General features: G+C 43.2%; 1 protein-coding gene across 1 annotated transcript in view; it reads right to left on the reverse strand.

Moving 5' to 3' along the window:
• sbf1 (SET binding factor 1) overlaps nucleotides 1-16,380 on the reverse strand; it is a 73,689-nt gene that overhangs the window by 11,200 nt on the left and 46,109 nt on the right. The window contains exons 8-24 of the mRNA XM_022749307.1: nucleotides 16,193-16,301; nucleotides 14,842-14,955; nucleotides 9,789-9,866; nucleotides 8,927-9,040; nucleotides 8,634-8,762; nucleotides 7,925-8,023; nucleotides 7,551-7,758; nucleotides 7,043-7,155; nucleotides 6,676-6,825; nucleotides 5,705-5,773; nucleotides 5,308-5,469; nucleotides 4,944-5,176; nucleotides 4,641-4,813; nucleotides 4,463-4,536; nucleotides 2,344-2,536; nucleotides 2,108-2,235; nucleotides 1,842-2,017 (exon numbers count right to left, since the gene is read on the reverse strand). Coding sequence (XP_022605028.1) covers nucleotides 1,842-2,017; nucleotides 2,108-2,235; nucleotides 2,344-2,536; nucleotides 4,463-4,536; nucleotides 4,641-4,813; nucleotides 4,944-5,176; nucleotides 5,308-5,469; nucleotides 5,705-5,773; nucleotides 6,676-6,825; nucleotides 7,043-7,155; nucleotides 7,551-7,758; nucleotides 7,925-8,023; nucleotides 8,634-8,762; nucleotides 8,927-9,040; nucleotides 9,789-9,866; nucleotides 14,842-14,955; nucleotides 16,193-16,301 — 2,322 coding nt within the window. The remainder of the gene's footprint in view (nucleotides 1-1,841; nucleotides 2,018-2,107; nucleotides 2,236-2,343; nucleotides 2,537-4,462; nucleotides 4,537-4,640; nucleotides 4,814-4,943; nucleotides 5,177-5,307; nucleotides 5,470-5,704; nucleotides 5,774-6,675; nucleotides 6,826-7,042; nucleotides 7,156-7,550; nucleotides 7,759-7,924; nucleotides 8,024-8,633; nucleotides 8,763-8,926; nucleotides 9,041-9,788; nucleotides 9,867-14,841; nucleotides 14,956-16,192; nucleotides 16,302-16,380) is intronic.

Raw genomic sequence — 16,380 nt, forward strand, 5'->3', positions numbered from 1 at the left:
GAATTATTCAAAGGCTTCTCCCATGCTCCTTTCATTCTCCAGAAGAGAAAGCAGGGAAAAGTGTGTGTGTGTGTGTGTGTGTGTGTGTGTGTGTGTGTGGTCAGGAGGGGACTCAAAGTTGGTTGCTAAGACTTTGAATAAAGAGGAGACTTTGAATTAAAAAGGACAGGGACAGGAAACTAAAACTTGTGAGACTCTAACCAACAACACAAACACGTCACAGGTACGACAGGAAATAAAAACTTGAAGTCACATTCTGGATCTAACAGGACATAAATTTACTTTTTAAAATTAGACGCTAAATAACGCGACTAAAAGATTTCACTTTCGCTCAAATGATGGTTTAAAAACAAAAAGGGAAGAGCAGAGGACGATGTTTTCTTAACGCATCATATTCATGAATCCTTCCATGATGTTGCTGTGAGAGCTCCGACCAATTCTCCATCAGCAGTCACAGCACAGTGATTCTAGAAGTTGATACTGAAAAGATAAAACGTCTCAACAGGAAATGTGACGAGTTGCAGGTTAGGCCGATGGAATTCAATTTTCCACTCACTCTCTCTGTTTTCACACTCAAAGCCTGACGCACTGAGCCGTGACAGAGGTGACAACACGGCCACGCACCTGAATTGTATAAAACGAAAAGCTTTGGAACAAACGCTACTCCTGATCCAGACCTGCTTCTGCTCTGTCCAGCTAGCTTTTAACACGTTATGTCATTTGTTTAATCTGTACAAAAACGACTTGTTGCAGGTTTTGGTGGTGTTATGCATTAATTTGTTAGATGCAGTAACTGGTGAGTCACTGTACCAGCTCTGCTCTTCTGAGGGGACGAAAACACATTAAAATACAATGTGTTTTGGCAGGTAATGAGCCTTAAAGGAGCCCTGTGTGGTGTCTGGCCACTAGTCCTGCTTACAGAACACTGTTTTTATGAGTAGGTCCCCGTTTTGTTGTTCTTGTGTTAAGACTTATTTGGTGAAGCAATGAGCCAACGAAGGCAGTGAAGAAGAAGAAGCCTGCTGGTTGGCAACGTGGATGTAAACAATGCACGATGAGGGGAAATACACATTAGACCTCAAGCACTCACACTGACTAACACTGAATGTAAACAGAAGGTTTTGTTTGTTTGGAAGAAAATTCATCAAGGCACCGTTTAACTGACAACCTGATTTCTCTTCTTATTCTACTATAAACGTAGCTGGTGTTTGAGCTAGCACCCTGCCCAATCTCAAACTGTGCGACCCCGCCGGTCCCACTTCATGGTCTGTACTTTGCAAATGAGTAACTGTGGGCTGTTGTCTCCTTAAACATAAAGATTTACATTTTCTACTCATTTTATGGCTGTTTGTTCACTTAATTACTGCACCAGTTCAGCTGAGCCTCATGACTGATGATATCTGCTACGTCATGTCTGAAACAGCTCCGCACATTCTGGATGTGAACGGGCCCTTGGCTTTACCTCCTGGGTCGCACAATCCACTGTAACTTCATCTGACCTTTGGCATCGTGAAACATGGGGTAATAGTCCTGAGCATGAGGTACACATTAGTGACTTTGGTAAGTACGGCAAATATGAGCTTAACAGCTGAAGCCTGCGAACAGCTTGTGAAGTGTCATCTGTGTCACCCTGCTGGGAGTGAATGAGCGCTCTGTGCTCAACCTGCAGGATGTGATGGAGTCAAAGGTTAGGAGTGATTTAACAGCCTGTCATTTGCTTGATAGTAACAGTTCTTCTGCTGCTGATGGATGGTTTCTTGGTGTTCTCACGTCTTTCGTTTCTCCTGCATCAAAACATTTCGTGCCCTGACAAATTCATTGGTTCTACACAGATTCCTTACTTGAGCGACTGGTTCTTGTCCTTGGTCTTGTGCTCCACCACCATCTTCCCACTCTGACCCACAGTGAAGGCAAACGTGCCCTGGACATGCTGGGGATAACGCAGCTTGTGCATGTGCTTCCTGAAAACCTCGGCCAGGTCTGACGCAACCTCCTCATCAAACGCAATCTTCATCAGCTGCAAGTCGGACAAAGAAACGGTGAAGTCAGAGGAGAGAACAGTGAGAGGGACGTGTTATTTATGATGGAGTTGAGAGCGTGAGAGTACCTGGAAGGTGCAGGATCGTAGCTGCAGCCCCTCCTGGACAAACTGGTCCATGGGTAAACTGACTGAGATCCTCTTCTCCTTGGTGAGAGAGGCTATAGGGAACGAGCGAGTGACCACCTGCTCCCCCACTGCAGGAGGAAGACAAAGAGCTGGGTTTAGAGGACTCTCAGATCTCACCCATGCCTACCAACATAACATGTGCGTGTGTGTGTGTGTGTGTTTGTGTCATGTCTCACCCAGTGGGTCCGTAGGCGTGCCCTTGAAGATGAGTCGGTAGGTGGTGAGGAAGATGGCACCCTCAGCGGGGAGCAGAGGCGGACCTCCCATCACCCCCGTGGCCTCCTCGCGGCCGTCGGGAATCAGGTGGACGCGCATGCCGTCCATCACCAGCTCCTCGCCCGGCAACAGAGTCGGCGTCAGCAGCTTGGGCTGCGCGGACACAAAAACAAGAGAGGACGACAAGGAGGAACATTAATGGTGCAGCAGTGAGAGGGAAGATAAAATTTATCAGGAAGTGAAAAGGGAGAATTCCTAGAATTTCACTAGTTTCTATGACAGAATTTTAAGATTGAAGAGCTTCTTCCTTTCTTTTAATTTCATGCAGAAAGGTTTGGTTAGAGAAGGTGAATCTCATCCTGCTGTTACAAACTGCCACTTCACAGATTCAGGTTTCCCTACATGTATGAGAGATAATGACCTAAAAACAGAGACATGTTTTTGTAAACTTTCAAAAATGAAAGACTTTGGCGATTCATTCTTAATCTAAATATTTCCACATTTTGGTCTCCAGAATAAGTGGTGAAAAATAAGCTAAATTGTATTTGTGAAGCAGAAAAATGAGTGAAAATTAGGAAATATAGTCATGCTAAGAAATGTATCAGGATCACTTCTCTCCCACTTCCCTGACTTTAATATCCTCTAAACAATGGTTGTCAAGGGGTTGTGAATGTCTTACTACTGTAGGAAATCTGTAATGTAGGTAAAAACTAAATTCTGCTACACAGACAACAAAATGATTCAAATGAAACTGAAAAGAGAAAATCATCCTGATCTGCTGACAACTCTTGCAGTCTGTGATGACGGGTCACAACAAGACATGGCTTTGTATTAGGGGGTCACAAGCCTTCTCTAAACTGCACGACATTCCCTGTTATGTTAATTATACACTAAACGAATCCTGAATGTTGCAGACAATCTAGTTACTATTATTCATCTAACATCCACATCTAAAACCATCGAGTTAAACTGACAGATACAATCCCGCAGGACATCTGATGATATCTGAGAGCAAACAACCAGAAATCTTTAACAATCAAAACTCCACTCATCATCAAAATCCACCATGCTGAGTTACTGGTTAAATGAGCTGCATGATGGAGACACACACAAAAAAAAAGGAAGATGTTGAAATGATTGTGTTATTGTTTCAGAACAAGCACATCAGCCACATCAGCAAAGGTGATGTTACAAACAAGACAATAATACAAAGAAGAAATATATTAATGTTGTTTCTGTAATAATATTCATGTGGGTGTTTTTTTTTGCAATTTCATATTTCTTAAAAAATAAAAGGGCTGTCTTGATTAAAGGACTCTCACTTTCAAACAGAGAGGCCTCACTGTGCTGCTGAGCTTTTCTAAATATGAACAGACTGAAGTATGAAGCTTTGTCTTTGTCCTCTGGCCCCTTACAGCACTTCCTGTTCCCCAGTGAGGCCCGGGAAGCTTCCTAAGGAACTCCACCTCTGATAGAAAATGAATTACAATTTTGGTAACCTGTTTCATAATCTGTTGCACAACACCTAATGCCACATATGTCCACATTCCAGCTGCTGCCACACAGCAGAAAGAGGGGAGAGTTTCCTCTGTGGGCACTGAACCCCAATAGCCATAAATTATAGAGCACATTTCCGCTACTTGGGCCTGATCCTTAAATGCTCAGGATGTTTACTTGCTGACAGGACACTGACACAGTGAGTTGCGTTACTGGAGGCTGAGCAGATGTTTCAGTCACAAAGTCTTTAGTGAAATGACAAAACGTGTCACGTCATGCTCAGTATCGCCACCACCCCTCTCGAACACACTGCACACACAGCACCCTTCAGACTGAAGGCACTCAGGTCTGCAGCTCCACTGAGCCTCGGAGACCGGACAGCACAACAAGGGACAGGAATCACCCAGCATGCACTGCTCAGGCGTGCTGTGAGTCACACGGTTCTGTCTCTGCCGGACAGACGTACCTGCCGTGATACTGTGAGCCTGAGCTGTAGGGATTGGTGGAGAGGGGAGTGGGCGGGGCAGGCTGGGGCTCTGCATGGCCTTTGTCCAGTGGGACGTAAAAATAGGAATTGGTTACCTTTTGGATTGGAGGCAGCCTCTTACTCTCCCTGTGGACTGCGTCTAACGTCTCGATGTGCATCTGAACGATATCTGCAGGGAAGAAGAAGAAAGGATGGAGATGTAGAACAGAGATGACAGATGTCACTGTGAGGTCTGGCGTTGATGCTCTCTGCGGTGTCTTGGTGCTTCTGTACCTGGTATCATGGTGTGGAGAGCCTTAAGGTGCTCGTTGGTCACGCCGCTCTCGTTACACACTTTGTCTACGAAGCGGTTAATGAAGCGCACCACGGAGTTGGCCACGTCTGAGCTCTCGGCATCTTCGAAGCCGCTCTCTGTGTCGTAGCTCTCCGCCATGCTGCCTGCAATACTACGAGACAAAAAAAAACACCTGCTTTCAACATTTATGCTTTTAAATTCTCACCAACCGACTTTTGAAAATCACAATCAATATTGTGTGGGATAGTGAGCCCTGTACGAAGGCCGACAGCTGTTTGTACCTGTTTGTGACGTAGCTGTTGCTCACGCTCTCCACGTCTCCGATGCCCGAGCTCCTCAGCAGGCGGTTCTTGCTGGTGTCCAGCGGCAGCAGCAGGTAGCTCATCCTGTTGGCGTAGTGGATGGCCTGACTGAACACCGTGCTCTCCTCCTTCTGCACGCGCTCCGTCTGCATTTCCTTGCTCAGCGTCGGCCACAGTCTGTTCTGCTCCGACGCCAGCTCCAGGGCGCTGACCTCCCGTCCGCCCCCCGACCCGTCCTGCTGCTCCTGAGGACGCATCGAAGGAGGGTCGTTAATGACCGATCATCATTCCCTTGCTCACTGCGGTATCATAACTGACAGCTGAGTACAGCGTAAGCGCTCACCAGGTTCTTCTGCTGATCCCCGTCCTCTGTCTCCAGGTACAGAGCCCTGATGTGGTTCTGGACGTCGCTGTAGAACATGGCCTCCCAGAACTGCATGTTGGTCCACACCATGTGCTCCTGTACGCAGCTGTAGGCAAACTGAGTGATGCCTGCGCCCAATTTCTGCCAAAGACGAGGAAAGATTTTCATTGAAGAGACAAAATGGAAGAGCCCAGTGACAGACGGCATGAAGGACATCGCACCAGCCTCAGACGGTTCTCACTCAAACCTCCTCTCACTCAGTGAAGTGTGATGTACAGTATGAAGATAGGTGCTGGCTTTGTGAGGCTCTTAGCTGGTAAAGCTGAATTATTTGTGGAACATGAAATGACTTTGCTGATGCTGGATATGAACTTACTCTGCAGAAGGCCGTGACCAGTGGAAGCAGGGCGGCTGCAATGCCGTGTTCATCCATATGTGAACAGTCCTGAACAGAAACAGATAGAAACACGTCACATCAGACCTGAAGCACTTCTAATGATATGGAAACTTGCAAACCATACAACAAAAATGCATCTAATATTGAATATATGAACTATTCATTGCATTGTATGTGCTTAAAATTCTGTTTGCAGACTTCTGCACGAAGCGTCCTTAAACCATAAATATTCTCACATCAGGAATCTTTAAATAAGATCTAAAAACACGTCTTTATTATTTCTCCTTCAACATAATTGAAGGTCAGCTGAAATTACAGAAGCCATTTTCAAAAATGTATTTTTTTTATTATTAAAAAGGAAGAAACAATTAAATTCAGAAGCATCAAAAATGCTCCTTAGCCTGTGTCTGACTGAGCTCAGTCGTCATGGCATTGCAGTGATAAAACATTAACCATTAGCACTTCATGCAACAAACATGCATAGAAAGTGTCTGTCTATGTAGAGAAATAAAATATGACATGCTCACTAGTGTAAGCACAGAGGACATTAAATCTAAGTTTGTCCCTCTATGATACAGATTTAGGATTTGTAGTTTACAGAGCACATTTGTATGATGAAGAAGAAAAAAAACGTAATTTTATAATGTAATTTCATCTTTATTTGGACTTTGATCCATCTACTTTGAGTAGCTCAACTGGCACTAGTATTTTGAAGTTGCAGTTTGATATGTGAAAATAATAAAGTTGATTTCTTGCACACTAAGAGCAAAACCAACATGCTGTAATGTTAGTATGTAGTACAGTGTATCCAGTTCATATGTAGTGTGGAATTAGGACACAGAATATGCCTCGCTCCGTGATTCAATCTCCCGTGAAAGTGTAATGAGGTGCAGCTCAGTGTGTGCTTTCACTCTACCAGCCAGAGGTGCTGTAGCGTTTTCAGGGTTTACCTGTAAGGTGCAGTTCATCATGCGGACGATGTAGTCGAACTGCTGGTCATCCAGCACAGCTCGGTTCTGTAGGACGTGCTGATTGAGCTCCTGGGTCAAACAAACCCTGGCTGCCCGACCCTTCAGCGCCCGCAGTACAGCTGGCATCAACTGGACAGAAGAGACGGAAAAACAATCACGTACACAGCCACTTCAAAAATCAGAGAATTAAACAAACAGCGAAACATACAGTGAGTATTCAGGGGACAAGACATTCAAAAGGCCAGAGCTACAAGAGAGCAGATCCTCTGTTCAGGCAGCATTTCTTGACAGAATTCATCGAACTGTATGAAACTCCTCTTGCCCTGCAGAGGTGCATCACACTCACCTTCTTTGCCTCCAGCATCTTATTCTCAAAGATGTACGTGATGCAGTTCCTGACCACCTCCAGCCTGCGAGCGCTATTCGCCATCACGTTGCCGTTTCTGTCCACGAAGTCTCCTGCGGTGATGAGCAGAGGAAGGTAATCAGACACTCATTCATCACTGCAGCACCGAGCTCAACCCCATTAAACTCACACTGTGAGACGGATTGTCTGAGTCAAAAGTTCACACAGGAAGTTTGAGGTGAAAGGAAAGAAGATCAACTTGGTGTAACAGTTTTACCAAGCAGTTATCAAACCCGACACCCGCACCCACCTTACAGCTAAACTCTAGAGTTAGTGTTTGCTACTTTGTGTCTTACCAACACCAACACCCTCCTTTACAACCGCAGTCCTCATAATTTTACTCAGTCTCGTCTCTTCCCAGTGAGTTTTCTTAAAAGACTTTTTCACATGCTAAGAACAGCACTAAAAACACAGTGTCATCCCCCTCAGTCTCCTCCCCACAGCTCACCCAGTGGGGGCCCGGATGGCACCATGCTCTTGAGCTCCGCCTTGACGACGGGAGGCGCGGTCTTGAGCTTGGCGGCGGCGTGGTCGATGAAGAGCTGCACCGCGACGTCGTCCAGCACAGGGAAGGGCGTCTGATTCTGTGTAGTGGTCTGGCTTTTTTCAGACGGTCGCTGGACCTTGTGCATCGCCACCGCGGGGTACGGATTCTCCTGGAAGGAGGGAAAACACAAGAGAATCACCGTTAAATGTAGAGAAGAGAGGAGGGACAAACTGACGTAAAGAATGACGAGAAAGAAAGTCGACGAAGTTATGAGAGAGAGAGAGGGATAAGTCAGAGACAGAAAGTTAAAGAGGGAGAAACTTGTGTCAGCATACGTTTTTGAAGAGCTGCTCGGCCAGCTCCTTCACATGGTTCATGACTTTCTGTGGACAGGTCTCCTCTTGTCGTATCCGCTCCACCTCATTGGCTACCAGCTGTGAACACAGCACACAGAGGTAAAGTCACCTCAGAATATCAGCATCTTTCTTCATATCTGAGTCAGTTACGTTCAGCTGCCACCAGATCAACAGTGACGGAGAAAATCTTTCTCAAACCTTTTACAAACTGAGATAGAAAAAATAGTGCTCAGGCACCTGCTGTAGAAAGTGGATAAGATTAAGCAGGCCCATATTTTGATGGCATCTTGTGCGCATGTACACAAACATACATGCGCACAGATGACGTGATAAAGACTCATGCTGATGGTTTTACACTCTTTTGCTGATCAACATTCGGTGGCAACAATGTGCTGCAAAGGTAACATGAGCTGCTTGCTGGAAAACATGGATATAAACAATGTAAGTTTTAAGATATGTAAAAACTTGGCTTTACAAATGTTTAATAAAAGATTTATTTTCAGATTAATGCTAATGTTAGTAAAGTTTATTCATGGTTCACAAATGATCTGTCACAACTATGAGACACTGGGCAGCGGGATAGGTAGCCAATCACTAGTTCTAAGTTGTTCTGCCTGTTAGGAATGACAGTTGGCAGATATAACAGTCAAAGCAGCGTATGTGTTGCATATTGTGCCGACAGACTCACGTCATCAAACAGGTCAGTGGCTCTGTAGGGAGGCCCCCTCTCTGACACGAAACCTGCAAACGCCATGCCGTCCAACACCTTCATGAGGAAGTCGTCCTCCGACAGCGCCCTCTGACCCAGGAAGGCGGCCTGTGGAAACACACATTAGCACTAATCTGATCTGACCCCACTCAATTCTTATGTGTGTTTGTGTGTGTGATCTGATCTGAATATTGTTTTATGAAAAAATACACATCTGATTTGTCTGCAGTATTAGATGCAGCATCATTCACAGTTGGGTTTTCTTCCTGTACCTTGTGGAAGCGGATCACTGGTTCGGGGTGAATGCGAATGATGTGTAAACACCAGCGATAGCCCTGAAAGAGCCGAGCGAACAGCCACAGAAAGACTCCTCGAATCTCCTTATCCTGAAACAAAAACAAACACGACAGTCGAGTTAGAGGTCCATATACTGTGAAAGTATCAAAGCTTCAGTCCACAGAGAAATGCACACAGCCTGTATTCAGACACTGAGCCATAAAACCAGCTGTCAAGACTTCTGGAGCTTTGTGATGTCACAACAAAGAAGCCCCGCTCACCTGGACCCACCATCCAACCCTGCAGGATTTGGTTTCTCTAAGTTTTTACCTTAAATCTGCTATATTTTATTAGATCACTCAGAAAACAGTCAGCCAATCAGAAGAGAGGCTCAGAGCCTCTTCTCTTCTGATTGGCTCACCGACCTGTTGTTACTAGAGCTCCAGAGAGAAGCCTGAGAGAGGAGATGTTAAATTACACTGAGATGGTTTTTGGTTCTTAAAACCACAAATATATCTTCTTATGGATCAACACTTCAAATGAGACACAGGAGCTTTAAAGCCAACACACACACACACACACACACACACACACCCACACACACACACACACACACACCCACACACACACACACACACACACCCACACACACACACACACACACACCCACACACACACACACACACACACCCACACACACACACACACACACACCACCGCGGACCGTTTGGATATAAAATGTCATCACTTCATCATTTTATCCTATTACACATTTGTGTTAAATTGTGCATGTTTTGTGACGTCTTGACTGCACATGAATGTTTGCACCAAACCTGAAGAAATTCCCATTTCTCTTACCTGGATCTTAGGTGAAGACGGTTGCGTGGACATTGGGGGGAAGGCATGATCAGCAACTTCCAGCTCTGGATCCAAAACCTACAACAACAGGAAACCACCATCAAACACTGCAGACTACATCTCCCAACCCTTCTACTGTTGCTTGTCTCTGTTGAGTGGAATTGTAGTTAATGGAGTCAGTTTTCTCATTGACAGATTGAGCTTTTTCTGGCTTTAAGGAAAACAAAATCATTCAGACAGAAACAGTTGCAGCTGCAACACATCCAGGTCTAATAATCGCTCAACCCTTAGAAACAGGTTTTGGTCTCAGGGCCATTACATGAATATCCATTCAGCTGACTGTAAGGAGAGCAGAGCAGCTAAGCCCTGGTTCATGGTTACTGCCCGACAATCTACAGCATCTTCGTTCCCACAGCTCTCACTCAAACCAGCTCCTTCCTTTCCCTACACAAACCGCCTGATCACTTCTTCTAATGTCTGCAATTATCTCTTCTTGTGTCTCGTTTATAAATCTGTGTTGACCGAGGACATAGACCCATAACCCAGTGAACTTCTGTGACTCATTTCCAGCTTTAATTCCATCAACACAGAGCAATGATTACAACACACAAGAGTCTCCAGGTTAGAAGTCATAAAGCACACAGAGCAGCCAGAGACAGAAAAAGTCCCAAACACAAAACACAAGGGAGGATGATCCTTAGATTTCCCAATAAATTCTTTTATTAGACCTGTTTGTTTTTTTTAGCCTTGTCCTCTTAGGCATTTAGCAGATGCCCCAGTAAATAAGTCACAGTTCAGTGTCTTGCTCGAGGACACTGTGACGCACATCTGCTTGTACAAACACAAAAGCTGCTGTCAGGATTGTAGAAATCAACACATTTTAATGTTACATTTTTAATGGGACAGCAGCTCTAAAACTATGTCTGGAAGATCACTCAGCAGCAAAATGAGGAGTGATTTAATTTAGCTTGGAACTGAATAATACGGTCTAATTACTGTCATCCCTCTCTGACATGATGCAATTATAAAATCCAGGGAACATAATTAACTCACAGTCATCTATGGTCTATATACTTGGAAAACATGTTTAACTGTCTTCAGCATAGATAAAAACATGAGATAATAAAACAATTAAAAGGATATAATTGAATGCAGAAATAAAAGAAGCGAATCAAGAGGTTGTGCAGAAAGTATTGTGGCTAGATCTCGTGCCTATGTTTTGGAAGATAAGGCAGACAGAGGGACAGAGGAAGAGGAGTGATGAATAGGGTAGAGAAGCGGGTTGCAGGTGGATGGGATGAGAGGAGAAGTCATTTAACCCTGAGGATGGTCAGACATGGTGTCATGCACAGCAATGTTCATATTAAAGTGGATGAACCGGGAATTGTCAACAGGTTCATGATCCTTTTAAAAGAGGAACTTCAAAAAGTTCACTTTTACTGCACAAATTCTTCCCCAACCACACGACCAAGCAACGCTGATGTATTTTTCAGTCGTGAAAGAAAGTTGGTTTATGGATTAAGAGAAAAGCTGAGAACATGAGAACAACTAAAAGCTTATTCAAACATGTGGAAATGTCCCTAAAACAGAGGTCACTGACAGGCCACGGTCCAGATCTGGACCAAGACACCGTCCTATCCACACCTGGACGTGTAACCTATAAATTATTGGGAATCATTAAATTTTGATGGAGCGTTTCTATTTTAACCAGCGCAGCTTTTCTAATGTTAACGGTCACGTGATGCTACTCAGCCAATCACTGTGACTTGAGTCAGTGAGTGAGATACACACACAGAGAGGAGGGACGAAGTCGAAGAAATCAGTGGGATAGAAGAGGGAGAGACAGAGACAAGGACGTGATAAAGCTGCTCAGCAGCTGAGATGTGAGATGAGACTGTTGGTTAACAAGCTACACTTTTTATTTCATTTTGTAAAATTAAGCACTTTATCATAATTTTTCAAAACCCCTGTTATTACTCAGTCCTTATTACAGCTCTTATCTTCCTTGAAATGCTACAAGAACAAATAGTTATCATTACACACAGAAAGTATTACTATTATTTTATAATAGTAATTTTCATCATTTCACTGGACCTTTGCTTGATGAAACTTTGTCTAACTGGACCTCTTTGAATTTTAATTGAATATCCTGCCAGTGATGCTCTGTCCTTCTCTCTGGCAGCCTCCACAGCATCTTATGTTAACCTCCTTTCTAACTGCATTGCACTCACTAAAGACTAATTAATTATTATTATGGAAAGATGAATTCTGCAGTCCTGCTGTGCAGTTTAAATGTAATATACTGTATAATCGTTTGGCTGCTGTAGACATGACTGTATCTAGACTGTTGAAGTAAGAAAATCAGGACAATGCATGTAAGATTAGAAAAGATCTCAGGATCAAATATTATAAATACTGCAAGAGTTCGTGGGAAGAGCACATCCAGTTTGAAAATCCAGGCATCATCCAAACACACTGGGCATCTCTGAGCTGAGACAGAGAAGTGAACGCCAACTCCATGCCATGCCCAAATAAACACATGCTAACCTCTGCCTCAGAGACATCACAGCTGCAGAGACTCCAGCCCTGCGTTACCAGCAGAGGGAAAACTGTCCTCTGGTTTGTACCAAGCTTCAGACACGACACTCATCTGTCATTTTACACACAAACAAAAACCAAATAAAATGAATCATGGTGTTTTACTACGTGACTGCAATCACGAACAGAGCAGACTATCCAGGAGGGCATGACTAACTTAGGCATCGTAACAGGCATTAAAAGGATTTTCCCACAACTGACCCCGAGCAACCAACCAGAAACAACCAGTTTCATACAGAGAGGGATTAATGGCCTTTATACTGAATACATTTTGAAAAAACTTGCGATATAATATAAACTATGCGATATCAGAAGCTTTGATACTGTTTCTGATCCGTGTGGCTCCACCTTTCTGTTTAGGCTCGGAGAAAAGAGTTTTGAAATTTACAGTTAATCAGGATGGAAACATCTTGATCACATCCAATCTTTCAAAGCAGTAAAAGAATAAAACTTAACAAGGGTGAAAATATTTTTTATAGATGATATCTATAGCTGTAAAAACACTTGAAGTCATTTACAAACAGTGTCATCACTACTAGTTTCTCATGCAGCACGTGAGCTGGCAGAGCAGTGAATAAATAAGAGAGTCAGCTCCCACCATTGAGCAGATGTCAGGGTGTATCTGAGACATCAATAAACTCTGACCAGACTGCCGACAAGCCCACTATTGTGTGACTAAACAATTATTAATCATATTGTTTTGAATGTGACTGTAATCATAATATTTTATAGTCCCTCCAGTGAATTATTTGACTGGACATCTTATCATAAACTGGGGACAATTTCCTGCAACAGCTCTGTTGTTATCTACATATACAAGATATTCAATAAAATGAGTAACAAAAAGAACCCACTGTTTAAAAGTGTCCCATCCCATAATTGTACTGAAACATATACACAGTAAACAGCTCCACCAAAGGGAAGCAGGAAAGCAAATTCACACATAGATCAATGGAGTAATAAGCAAGCTGGGAAATCATTTGTTTACACACTTAAAAAGATAAAAAAGTATTTCTGAGAATGGGCTGGCTCTGCGATACTGGAAGGGGCTGAAGCTGCAGGACGCAGTCAAGTGCTTGATATGAGCTGGCATCCTTTCAAGTGCTTGATAGGAAAACAACGGAGCAGTGCAGCGCAGGGACAACACTTGATAGGACATTCTTTACTATGAAGTGTGAAGCCGATATGGCCACGGCTGAGCTGGCAGAATACATCACAGTAGGTGGTGGCAGCTGTGGCTCAGGAGGTACGGCGGGTCACGCAGTAGTAATCAGCAGGTCTGGTGGTTCGATTCCCAACTCCTCCAGTCAACTTTTCAAATTGTGCTTGGGTGGGATACAGAACCCCCAAATTACCCCTGATGTATCATCAGTGTGAGAATGTGTGTGTGTACGGTAGAAAAGTCCAACGTGTAGGAAAAAGTGCTGTGTGAACCAAGGTTATAATAATTTGGGTTTTTTCATGTTTTTATTTCATTTTGACTTTTTCAACTTCAGTATAGTTTTAATTCTTTTTTTAAATCGGGTTTGTTCATTGAGTTTAGTTTTTATTTTTTGAAAATTTTAATTATTTTAAGTATTAGTGTTTTTTGTAATATGAGGTATTTTGTCAGGGGCAAGATTCATTTAAATGAACCAACTCAAAATAAAGGCATCAACAAATTGGACAGTCCAGCACTAGTCGTAGGTACTGCAGCTCTGTGGCTCGTTATTGCAGTTAATTAACAATCAAATACTTGACTTCATTAATACAGTGAATGTTTTGGACACTTAATGTGCACATGTACTGGTCGTACACTGAGAGCCAATCAGCTGTAAGATACTGCTGCATCTGACACAGCTTAAAAAACTGGAAGACAGATTTCATATCCACCTAAAATACAAAAACTAAACACATTCTCTCTATAATTTTTGTTTATTTTACTTAGCTTGGTAAATACAAAATACAGTAAACAATTACAATTATTTATTGTTTTTGTTTTTTTATTTCAGTTAACTAAAATGTTATTTCACATCTAGTTTTTGTTAATTTGTTAGTTTTAGTTAATGATAATAACCTTGGTATGAATGTGTGTGTGAATGGGTGAATGGCTACCATTTAAAAGCGCTTTAAGTTGCTGATAAGAGGATAGTATATATAAGTATACAAGTGCAGTCTATCAACCATTTGCCATGTAAGCATTTAAAATAAATACACACAAAAAAACACAAACTTTCCATTCCACTCGCAAAATAAATGAAATATTTACAGAAATGATAAAAACAAATGATTTTCCCACAGAAAAATGTTCTGAATAGGCAAAAAAAAAAAATCCTCCTGGCATCTCAACCCATTCACCACCACTGGGGAGTTTATTTTTTGGTAGAAAACACCCACTGGATGTTGATGAGATTTCCCAGTGCTCAGTAGTAGTGTGTGTGTGTGTGTGTGTTGTGGGCGTGTTCAATGTTCTTACCATGGAGAGCGCGGTCTGTGTCTGCTGAAGGAGCGGTTCAGGCAGCAGGGAGATGTGCACACACTCGGGGATTGTCACCGTGCCGCCGTCCAGGTCAGCGATGATCACATCCAACTAAGCACAAAACACACACACACACACACACACACACACCACACACATTTCATCTCTGCTTCTGAGACTGTACATAATAACACATCAGCATGACACACAAGCTGATAATGCAAGAGAAAGACAAACACACACAGGCAGAGGACAGTCATCTCCGTCGACAGCTGCTCATTACATTAAGCTCAAACAACAAAACACACATTCATGTCTCCCCGCAGACAGCAGGAAGGGCTGCCCACACGATAACCTCCGACCCCTCGACCCCGACAACTGCTCCTACATTGATGATGGGTGTGTGACTACTGTACAAAACACAGCATCTCGTTGTTGTGAGAAACAATGGCTCCATCAGAGCGGCGCAGTGAGCGGCATGCAGCAGCGCACGGTCAGAGTCTTCATTACACAACTCATCAGGCTTTAATAAGATAGCAGCAAATTATTTTCTTTGATCAAGAGATCTAGACACTACTCATTGTCATTTATATCAGTGTAATTTACCTTGGCAAGGTTTATATAGAACACTGTTATAAAAAAGACAGGTATCAGATGGTACCAGATGGCAGCAGGGGCAGGTTTAATAAAAGACAGATGAACCGTTGCTTAATGGGTCAGTAAGAGTTTACATGAAACATACTCCTCACTGTAATCACAACTCCGATCCATTTCAGAGCAGCTGAGGGGTTGATGTATGTATAAGTATATAACAGAGAGAAAAGGTTCATTCAACTGTGGAACAATGTTCTTCACTTCATGTTCTTAAAACTTAAATAAAGAATAACAAGCACCACATTTCTTTCCTGCAGATGTAAACTGGCAGCAGATGTTTCAACTAGTCCATCCTCCACACGGTGCATGCTGGGTTTTTTAAGGATACTGCCTGTTTGTTTGTTGTTGATACATGTGTTGTGTGGAGACGGCTTTTAGTCGTCGAACTGGCTGCCAATGTTTTTCTGCTGCTTCAGGCTGGTTTCATTTTCTCTTTCCCTGATGTTCCTAATTAAGCGCTCGATGAGAATAACTGCCTAATAAATGAGCAGTTACAGATGAGTATGTGTAATACATGTTTAATGCAAATTCCGGGTCGTGAGAGACAGAGACTCCCTGTCTCAGCATGAATAATTTATCTGTACTGGTTCTGTGTTGCCACAGTGATGCAGTTTTCCCAGTAGACTTTATCTTGTCTTATCCCGATGATGTCGTTGTCACATTTGTCTATCATACCGTAGTGATGAGGACCCACCAGTTCTTGTGTCTCGGAGCGGAAGAATGAATTGACACCAATGATGAAGGGAGTGGGGGTGCTCAGGACCTCTAGTAGTTTTCCCGGTAGGATGGGAACGTAGGTGAAGCTGAGAGAGACACAAACGGAGAGAGACTTCACATATCAACTGTTGCCCATGCTGTTTCACCCTTTATTTCCACGAGTCA

The sequence above is a fragment of the Seriola dumerili genome, unplaced genomic scaffold (assembly GCF_002260705.1).
Source record: "Seriola dumerili isolate Sdu_G_001 unplaced genomic scaffold, Sdu_1.0 BDQW01000138.1, whole genome shotgun sequence".
Lineage (NCBI taxonomy): Eukaryota > Metazoa > Chordata > Actinopteri > Carangiformes > Carangidae > Seriola > Seriola dumerili.